Raw genomic sequence first — 10,913 nt, forward strand, 5'->3', positions numbered from 1 at the left:
TCAAAGGATCTGAGAAGTCAGCCTCTCCAGGCTGCAGGGAAAGGAAAAGGAAATTAGAGGGCTGGGGGGAATGTTGCTTCTTAGAGACATCTTAAGGAGAAGAAAGAGTTAATTGTTGAAAGGAAAGAGCAACAACAAAAGCATCAACACATGAAGCCCTTCAGCGGGTCCAAACTACAAAGCCTGAGTGAGGATTGGAAACTGCAGGAACTTTTCTCTGTAAGGATTTAATAGTGTGGGTCAGATATGTTTATAATCTCAGGAAAAAATGACCACCAATAAACTGGGGTAATGAGGGAGTGAAGATGTAGGGATCGTCTTTGCCATTTTGTGACATCCTTGTCTCCTTAGATTGTTACTGTCACTCCCCGACTCCCTTACCAGAAAAATACTTGCTCATAATGCAGGGAGAAATACCAGCAATTTCAGCTCTTTTATGTATGTATCCAAACCAGCACTTAGTACAGTGCCTGGCACACAGTGCTTACAAATACCATAACTATTATTATTATCATTATATTTATATTCTCCTGTCAGCACATCATCTTGTGAGGTGCATCTGCTAATTCATTCATTCAGTCATATTTATTGAGCCCCTACTGTGTGCAGAGGACTGTCCTAAGCTTTGGAAGGTACAATTCAGCAATAAGGAGAGAGATTGAGAAATCTAGGGCTCTGGATTCCATTTTCCTCTGCTTGTAGTTCTAAGGAGAAGTGTGGATGTGGTGGTCTTCATTGCCCCCTGTCAGCTGCCTCCTCAAATCCTCTGTCACCAACATTCTCATCTTTCAAAATATAATGCTTTGCACCAGATTGCTTATAATTTCATGAAGGAGAACATTTCAGGATCCATATCCTGCAGTAAAAATTCAAAGTCTTAGCGATAAAACCAGAAAGCTCCCTTTCAGAAAATATTGAGGGTCATCTCATCCAACCCTACAGTGCTTCAGAGTGTTAGAGGCAGTAAAAGCAGAAGTACTAAAGACCAGCCTCATGAAAAACAAACTGAATTAAGGTGGTTTGGGACACATGGTGATACTCGTAATCTCTCTGTGGAAGGGAAGAAATTCAAAAACACTTTCCCCCCCCCCCCCCTTCATGTAGGGGAATAGTCATTTGACAAGAGAATATGTGAGAACTTTTCTCTCCCTGATAAGTGCTTCCATAAAGCACTTTATCAAACTTACAAGAGTGAGAAGTTTGCAAGCTGCCAACTAGAGGGCAAATGGCAAGGGTCTCTTTAATGCATCAGTCTTTGCAGTAAAAGAAGCAAAGGGAATGTACAAACCATATATCTAAATGCATATATTTTTATTTCTTCCTTTGGAAATAGAGTGGACTCACCTTGCTGGCCTACATCTAAGACGAGACACCCTATTTTGTAAATGAAGGCTAGCAGTTCAAACGGATAAGAATTCTTTCTTGAGATTACTCTCCAAAGTTTTTGTAAGTCTAACACGTGAAAGGGCTCTTATGCTGTCCCGTGTAAGAGAGCTATTATTGCTACTGGATTTAAGTTGGTCTTCTGGTTCTACGTTTGCAAATTAAATCCACTCTTTCTCCAGGAGCAGAGCAACATGAGAAATTGTTTGGACTAAGTTTCTTTATAGAAGGTTCTTCATTAAATAAAGCAAATATTTCCCAAAGACTCTTAAATGACCCCCATGGCTGTAGCTGACATATAAGGCTTTCTAGTGAGAGTTCTCAGTGTGGTTGCAATTTAAATGTTTTTGCTTGATATTAATAATGATAATCTTTACCAAATCCAAACCAAAGCAAACTGGGCTCTGGAAGATGAAAATCAAGAAGTAATATCACTCGATAAAGATAAGAAGTTTGTGATTTAATCTCAGTCTCTTTCCAGAGGGGATGAGGTGCAAAGTTATCAAGTTTAAAGCAGTGGAAGGGATTTTCTTTCTGCTCTAGATCAATAACTTCAAAAAAACAAATAGATGAACCCCAGCTTCTTGAATCCATTCCCAGCTGCCTCTTTCTCTATCACTTGAACAAATCCGATCCCTATTCAGCTTCCAGGTTGACACTTTTACTCGGCTTTCATTCCCTGATGACATTCTATAGTCCTGAGGGCTGTCACTCTGGTTTTAAGGGGCTGAAGTGACCTTCGTCCCTAGCGAACCCACCCAACTAAGGTTCGGTAGCTTCTTTTTTTTTTTTAATGGCATTTGTTAAGCGCTTACTCTGTATCCGACACTGTACTGAGCGTCGAAGTAGATACAAGATTGGACACAGTCCCTGTCCCACATGGAACTCACAGTCTTAATCCCCATTTTACAGATGAGGTAACTGAGACACAGATAAGTATGTGACTTGTCCAAGGTCACACAGCAGACAAGTGGTGGAGTTGGGATTGTTCTGCGAACTCATTTCTGCCTGTGTCGGAATAAGGAGCTCAATTCATTTCTGTACATTCCACATTCATTAATTCACATTCTAGAATGTTTTAGGTTGACAAGTAATACTCCCCAAAAAGACTGAGATTCTTTTTTTTTCTTAGCCCCCACAAAGTGGCAAGAGATCAAATGCTGTTATTTTTTTCCTTGATAATTCGGTTACAGTTGAAGATTTGTCTAGTTTGAATCCCGTTTTTGGTCAGGGATTGTCTCTATCTGTTGCCGAATTGTACATTCCAAGCACTTAGTATAGTGCTCTGTACACATTAAGCGTTCAATAAATATGATTGAATGAATGAATCCAGATTCTGGTGCTTTGGGAAGAGACTGAATACTGTGCCATGTGCTTACGCAAGATTCTTCAGCAGAAACTAGCTACTCTCTCCATTCTCAAGGCTGCTAAGTGTCCTAATTCTTTTGATCTCTCTTGGGAGTCCCAGTATCCAAGCAGAGGCCAATGCCTTCTTCAGCTGTCTTCTCCACAAATTCTTCCAGCAGCTCCTGCAGGTACTAATGTGTTTACATAGGTGTCTCTGGTTCCCAGAGCCTGAAGGAGCCAAAAGTTTAGCACAATTTGGCATTTTGAAATTCTCTAATACCATCAAAATGATGCATATTTCTTTTTCCCCCAATAAGGTTTGACTCAGTAGGTGGAGTTTCTAGTGAGTTTTGAACAGATCTATTTTTCCTGTTCTGTTGTTCCTTCTCTATATTTCTGAGGGCTGTCACTCTGCTTTTAGGGGTTGAAGTGACCTTTGTCCCTAACCAACCTAACCAACCAAAGCTTTCGGTAGCTTTTTTTTTTTTTTGACATTTTGACATTTTCCTTTACAAGAATCAGGGGACTAATCTTCTCTCCGGTTACCAAATTTTGTGGGGGCTTTTTGGAATAGAAGGCATTGGAAGTATTCCCAAACATCACCAAAAATTAGTTGTAAACAATATCCGAGCTAGCACAGGGAGATATATTTCTTAATGTTGAAGCCCAAAGTCTACTAGTGAAAGTTGAGACTTTTTAATATATTCTAGACACGTAGGTACCCTCATAGTATACAGCTCTAGGGTTCTTATTGGAATCAGATTTCTTTTAATCATGTACTTTTTAGAAATTAAAAAATTGCCCAAATGCCTTATTTTTTTAAAAAAAGTATCAGGCCATCAAAATAAAACAACAGTCATTTTTCGTGCCTCCTTCGCCACATGACCTGTTCTCTCCTACTCAAAAGTAGCAGTTTTGATGCATTTGAGCTTTTCATTTTTCGATTAACTCAGTGGCAGGACTCTTTTGCTGTTTTCCTACAGGAAAAGATTGACTTGATTGAATGAATGTCAGCTTCATCCAAATAACACTTTCTTTTTAGTGAGAGAAAGCACCATACAATTTCACAAGAAACAAGAACAAGGTCTGGAATAAAGAGATGGTTCATATAATACACTTAAAAAATAAACTCTGCTCAACCTACAACTCCCCCATTTTTTTTCTTCCTTTTTAATGTATCCCTTGAGAGGCAAAATGCTGCAAAGCCCCTCTGTCTTTGAAATTCTGGCTTCTTTTCTCCTTTGAAGATTTCCTCCTATTTTTTGATCTCTTTCTCTACTCGCTTTCGACAGCAGTTTAAAGTTTTGTCTAGGGCTTGTTTTGGTGTCCTGCCATCCCATTTTCAGCACTTGGGTCTCTGGAGTCCTGCAGCCTCAGACTCTGTTTCCCCTTCCAAAGCTCCCAAGTCCCATTAACCAGGCTGGGGTTCGTGTTTGCTCTGTTCCTTGAGTTTCCCTCACCCACTGTACTCTTGGCAAATTTGTTGTGGGATCATTTTACCAAAGAGCTGTACTCTCTGAGGGTTACTAATGACACAACCTCTGAGTGACAGTGTCTCAGCCCTCCCCAACTCCCCTCCCCAATTCCCTTCCCCCAACCTCACACCCACCCTGGGTTCTCAACCCCAAGAGCAGGCAGGATAGAGGAGAAAGAGAAAGAAGAGAAAGGGAAGGAGCAGGAGAGTGAGCGATGAGGAGAAGGAGCAGGAAGAGAAAGGGAAGGAGCAGGAGAGAGTGAGAAGAGGAGAAGAGAAGGAAAAGAGGAGGAGGACGAAAGGAAGGAAGAGGAGGAGAGGGAGAGGAGGAACATGAGGAAAAAGGAAAGGAAGAGGAGGAAAAGGAGGGGAAGAAAGCAGAAGAAGAGGAGGAGGGAGAGGAAGAGGGAGAGGAGAGAGTGAGGAGAAGGGGAAGGAGGAAACAGAGGGAGAAGAAGGAAAAGGAGGAGGAGGAGGAAAAGGGCAAGGAGGGTGAGGAGGAGGAAGAATAAGAAAGATCTCCCAAATCTCTAAAGTGACTGCCCATCTAAACGGCTCTCTCACCTGCAGACAGGACATTCACATTCCAAATGAAAGAAGACACAGAAAACATTCTGAATCTTGAGATTTTAGTGTTGTGCTCAATACAGCCACTTGGTAGGAGGAGCCTGCTGAAAGGTGACTAAGCCGGAAGCCTGAACTGTGGCCCAGGCTTAAAGCTAAACGATCAAGCCAGTTAGTTCCCACAGCATAAATTATAGGCAGCTCAGTCGCACGTGCTAAATCAGTGTTTCTGGGATCCACAATCCAGCAGAGCAGCCAAGTCAGAATCACTTTGGGGGGGGCTCAATGATCCCCAGTTGGGAAATGCCGGGAACTTCATTCGAGGACTTCAAACATCGTGGAGCCCATTTCTTGCTCTTCTTGACTTCTAGGGAACAGGCTGAACTCGAACGCTTGGTTTTCTGTAACTTTATTCCTTTATCGGATTTATGCTCCCCCAATACAGGATTCATTTCAAAGGCCCAGTCCCTTTTTACAGCCCTAAATAAACGGCAGATGTAGTCCCAACAAGCCAGAGGATTGCATGACCCTTGGAGTGGCTCTCTCTTGGGCAAGGAGCTGCTTCGCTTGGGCTAGTGGAAGCCCTGAGGTTGACAATAACTTGGAATTGGATAACCTCTTCTCTGGCAACGTGTACCGCCCTCACAGATTTGACTCTCAAAGAAAAAAAAGAAAACCAGAACAAAACAGTAGTTCGATATTTCTGATGAAGGAGCCCCCCCAAGGCCCAGGCACTTTTAGGAAAACAGAGTTTGAGAAAACAAAAACAAAATCCTCCAAACAAAACTTCTTGAAGGAACACTTACTGGACAGGATGGCTGTTAAGCGAGTCATCCCCGCTTCTTCTAGGTTTGCAGAGCAACCCGGGAAACTGGACTTCTGGCATATAGTGCCCATAATTAATTTTTACCCTCAAATACTCATTAGTCTCAAAGTAATAAAAAAATACAAAAAAGCCCAAAACGTAAATGAATGTAGTCAAAGGGTCTTGTGCTCTGACAAATGCTTGTTAATGGTTTCATTACCACTTTAATGACGTGCCCTCCTTCTCCAAGAACCTCTCTCCTCAACACAGTTTCAGTGGTCTGCGGCTAGCTTTCTGGCAGGCTTTTGTCACCGAAGTGTGTGAAGTTACTCAGGGATTGTGGGGTTAGAAATTTTACACTAGCAGGAGGGCTTTCTCTGGCAGCTGGGACACATCTGTAACGGTGCAAGTTTGCCTGAAAGCAGAAAATTAGCCAACTCTAAGCACAGCTCCACTGTTTTGTCTGTAGAAATACCAGGTCAGAGCAGTAAAGGGGCGAGAAGCTAGAAGTGGGGGGCTTTTATGGGAGCACACTTTTTTTTTGCTTGATTCCCTGGATTTCAGATAAGAAGTTAATAGTCCTCTACTTTCTTCCATCCCACTCTGCTCCCTTTTCCCTACCTACCGCTCCTTTTGACATTGAATACTGTCCCTTTCTTCTCATTCAGAAAGGAATACATTTCCCAGTATGACATAGTAGAATCTGGCTCATCCAAACCCACATAAGGAAAGGGAAAACCCCTAATCAATGTCCATTGATGGAACCCAAGTTATTCAATCTATTTCCCTAGAACTGAGGAAACCGGGAAAAAGAAACATCCCAGTTTAGGTATTTAGCACGTGTCTCGAGACATTCAGGCCCCCTGAATATCTAGTTTTTCCATCGGTGCTTGTAAAAGTAGCCAGTTTCATGGAGGTGGAAAATTGCCTAAACTTTCCAGTTCATAAAGTTTCTTTGTTCAGATTTTCACCCGGCATTAATCTCTTGTCTGGGTTAACCTGTGAGAGATTAGAGGAACTGAGGAAAAGAAAGCAAAAATCCCCTTCCACTCAAAAGCAATGCAGTAAAATCATTAAGTAGTCAAAAGGAGCAGTAAACAGCAAACCGTCTCCTGGGGCTGGAGGTTGAGGTTTACCCAGACAGTCCCCAGTAGGGGTTGCAGTGGGATATGCTAATAATGAGTAGCCACTGTGGACCAGCCTACCCCTCCATGAATATATAAGGAACCCGTGCATCTGTGCTTGGGACACTAGCCCTCCCGGCTCACTAATTACTGAGGAAATTGCCCAGTTGGAACGCCGGTGTGATTTTCCCTTTAGACTCGCTCTCTCCGGTTCAGGCGCAAACCATATCTCTCCTGGGCCAGAATGGAGATGATGGATGGCTGCCAGTTCTCTCCCTCTGAGTTCTTCTATGACAGATCCTGCATCCCTTCCCCCGAGGGTGAGTTTGGGGACAGGTTTGAACCCAGAATGTCCACGTTCGAAGCCCACAAAGTGGACCTCCAAGGCTCGGATGAAGAGGAGCACGTAAGGGCCCCCGTGGGCCACCACCAGGCGGGCCACTGCCTGATGTGGGCTTGCAAAGCGTGTAAGAGGAAGTCCACCACCATGGACAGGAGGAAGGCGGCCACCATGCGGGAAAGGAGGAGGCTGAAGAAAGTGAACCAGGCATTTGAGATGCTGAAGCGATGCACCACGGCCAACCCCAACCAGAGACTGCCCAAGGTGGAGATCCTCAGAAATGCCATCCGGTACATCGAGAGCCTGCAGGACCTGCTGAGAGAACAGGTCGAAAACTACTACAGCCTCCCGGGGCAGAGCTGCTCCGAACCCACCAGCCCCACCTCCAATTGCTCCGACGGGATGGTAAGGAATGGGAGAGGGATGGGGCAAATCTTCGGTCCTCGTCCCCCTTCCCTTTTAAGACCACTGAGCAGTTTCGACTGGTCCGGCGGCCCCGAACTTAGTGATATTTCCAGGAATCTGCACAGACTGCAGCCGGCTTCCAAAGGGGAAGTTGCCACGGACTTGATGAAGTGGCAGCTTATGCTGTGGTGTGGGGAGAGGAGGGCAGGGAGAGCTTTTCGATCAAACGGTGCAACTCCGTGAAGCCACTGCCGAGAAGGAAAGTCGCTTAAGTTACCGAACTCCAGGTGGCTTTCCGAGAGTAATTAGATATTTTCTCCACTACGGTTCGTTTCCAAAATAGTCACCTGCCCTGCCACCCATGGAGAATGAGGGAAGGGGAAATGTCACTTCGAATGCCCACATTTTATAGTCTGATGAAGAAATGGAAAAAAAAAATACATCCTCATTTTACCCCCAGCCCCTGCGCTGCAGTATCCCGGCCGAGAAGGGACAGCGGATTCATTCTTAAGTTCTTAGTACAGTGCTGTGCGCACAGAAAGCGCTCAATAAATGCGATTGAATGAATTATTTCCTCAACATGCTGGCTCCTTCGGTGCCAGTTTTTCACACTATTTTTGCCCTGAGAAAGTGCAGAACTGTTAAATTAATGTGGGCTCCTCCGGGCTCCAATCCATTCTTTGTGGTTAATTGGTGCGTGGAGCTGCGGGCTTCACCTTTCTTTCTCTCCTCTCTGCTTCTTTGACTCTCTCACATCATGTTCTATATCACTGAAACCGAGCCCATCTCAGAGCCAGGCCTACCCTGGGCCTGGGAGACCTGAATAGAAGATGTTTAATCAGGGGGTTGAGAATGTGGAAGGCTCAGGGAACCAGTTCAGTGTACCCCATTGTGACCGACAGATGCAAACTTTTGCCCTCGTTTGTTTCAGACTGAATGCAACAGTCCCGTCTGGTCCAGGAGAAACAGCAGCTTTGACAGTTCCTACTGCCCAGAAATTCCTAACGGTAAGAACCACTGAGGTCGGTTATGCTTAAGGAAACTAATCCCGACATTTGTCTGGAAAACTGCAACATCTTGGCAAAGCTGGGGGATGGAGGGTGTGCTCATTCTCAGAAATGAGGAGAGGGAGAGGATGCTGCTGCTAATAAAGAGAGTTCTTCAGAATGGAAAAATACAGTTAAAACCTTCTAGGATCACAACGCATACAGAGTTGTTTATGCCGGGAAGGGCCAGAGGAAGGCATCCGATCCCAGGTAGGGCCTCCACAAAAGGTCGTAGGGTAAGTAGCTCAGAGGACCACACTCTTGTTTCAAGGCCCACAGTAAACAAAGCTAAAGCAAACTGGGGGGTGGGGGGGGAGGAGGCGTTGATCATACTCAGCGGGAGGAGGAGGAGGAGGGAGGAACGAAAACACTTTCAAAAAGGCAGGAGTCGGGGAGATGGGGTTTGGGGGGAGGTGCAGGGAGGCGGCAGCATTCAGCTGTGAGCCCAGTGACTCCAAGAGCCCATCAGCATTAGCACTAGCATGCCCCGCTAGTTTGTTTGCAAAGGCTTTTGGGGACAGCGTCCTTGTTTCCCTCTCTGTTTTTCTTTGCGGATTTGCTTGTTTACAAAGATTTTGGGGGGAGAAAGACCTTTTGCTGAGAGCAACGCCTCTGAGTGTATACCTTACTCTGGTGGTGACCCTCAACAAATCAGTTCCTCAATCTATTCTGCTCTAAGGCATTTGAGTTATATTTTCTATTTTGAAAGTATTTGTCTTATTAATTGCACCCTCTCCTTGCCCGGCTCCTGTCCCCCTCCCTCTCTTCTCCTCTTCTCTTTCCCTCTCTGACCCTCTTTATGCACCGCTTGTTTGTCAAGGCTTTTAGGATCTCGCATTCTGCACCTCCTCTTTTCTCTTCTCCCTTCAAAACCAGAGCTCTGTTTTCCCACTGTCATTGCTTATGTAGCTCCTTGATACACCCCTTCTTCTCTTCCTTTCTATTTCTTTTTAATCCCTTTTCAACCTTTATTTGAATTACATCTCCTCGTTCCTTTCTCTTCTCTCTCTGGCTCTTCAACCAAGGCCTGATGATGTCCTTTCTTTGAGCCGCCTGGGCCTTGGAGAAAATCAGCTGGCTTCTTCTCATCTTGCGCCGATCGTCTATGCCCACCTCCCTTCTGTGCTATGTCTCTTTTCCTCTTGCGCAATTGAATTAAGTTGGAGCTCTCTGGAAAAAACTTCAATAGTGAATATCCTGAATCTGATTTTTTGGGGTCTTTGTGTCTCACACTACGTGCCAGGCACTGTACTTAGCACTAAGGTAGATACAAGCTAATCAAATCAAACACAGTTCGTGTTCCACGTGGGACTGACAGTTTTAATGCCCATTTTACGGATGAGGTAACTGAAGCACAGAGAAGTGAAATGACTTGCCCAAGGTCACGCAGCAGATTAGTGGCAGAGCCGGGTCTAGAACCCAGGCCTTTGGAGTCCCAGTCCTGTGCTCTATCCACTAGACCACCCTGCTTCTCAATTTCCGAGTGGATTACCTGAATCACATAACCTCTGCTATGTGGGTCCCTTGCTACGCTGTATCAGCAAATAGCAGGATACTTCACCTGGTCTCTGTCGACTGATCTGTCATGAAGCTGTCCAAAGTTTAACAGATTGAAAACGTGCAGACCAATTATCACCTTTCTGTACTGTGTTTCTTTCCCCATGATGACCATGTGACTCAAAGAGAGTGTTTCTGAAATTTAGGGAATAAAATAACAAATCTTTTCCTGAGTCACCAAAGTTTGCTCTGTTGTTGTTGTTTTGCTCTAAATCAACTCAAAGACCTTGCCATAGAAATATAGCATTTGAGCATCAGAAGAGGGGGCAGAGAGTTCAAGAGGCAGCGACCAAGATCTATTGTGACAAACATTACATTGTCTATCTCTCTGCCTCTCTGCAGTCTACTCCATAGACAAAAGTTCCGCATTATCCAGCTTGGACTGTTTATCCAGCATAGTGGATCGAATCTCCTCATGTGATCAGCCTGGGCTTCCTCTCCCGGACCATGCCTCCCTCTCTCCAATTGCAAGCACTGATTCCCAGCCAGGAACACCGGGAGCCCCTAACTCCAGGCTCATCTATCACGTGCTATGAACTGTGGAGTCCAAATCCAGCTACTGCTTTCCCACACACCCTCCCGCCCCAGCTGCCTGATAGCAAGATCTTTCAAACGGGGAGGCAGATGGCTAAAGTTCGGGCAATCTGTATATAAAGATTTCATCGGAATTGTATATTTCTGAACACTCTTTTGCCACTTTACGAGAAAACGTATTTAACTAAAACTCATCGTCGCATTAACGATCGCTTTTTGCTTTTGATGTTTATGATACCATTTTTGACAGAAAGGTGTTAAACGTAGCTTTTTTCAATGTTTAAGTTATATTTTTGGCAAATTTGTTTCTTCTGGTGACTCTTTCTGCATTTTA

The 10,913-nt window shown here is 44.6% G+C and overlaps 1 protein-coding gene across 1 annotated transcript; it reads left to right on the forward strand.

Moving 5' to 3' along the window:
• The first annotated feature begins 6,941 nt into the window (after nucleotides 1-6,941).
• Nucleotides 6,942-10,581, forward strand: MYF5 (myogenic factor 5). The gene is made up of 3 exons (XM_001505372.1): nucleotides 6,942-7,442; nucleotides 8,374-8,449; nucleotides 10,388-10,581. Exons 1-3 carry the CDS (start codon nucleotides 6,942-6,944, stop codon nucleotides 10,579-10,581), a joined length of 771 nt encoding a protein of 256 aa, XP_001505422.1.
• The last annotated feature ends 332 nt before the right edge of the window (nucleotides 10,582-10,913 follow it).

The sequence above is a fragment of the Ornithorhynchus anatinus genome, chromosome 14, assembly GCF_004115215.2.
Source record: "Ornithorhynchus anatinus isolate Pmale09 chromosome 14, mOrnAna1.pri.v4, whole genome shotgun sequence".
NCBI lineage: Eukaryota > Metazoa > Chordata > Mammalia > Monotremata > Ornithorhynchidae > Ornithorhynchus > Ornithorhynchus anatinus.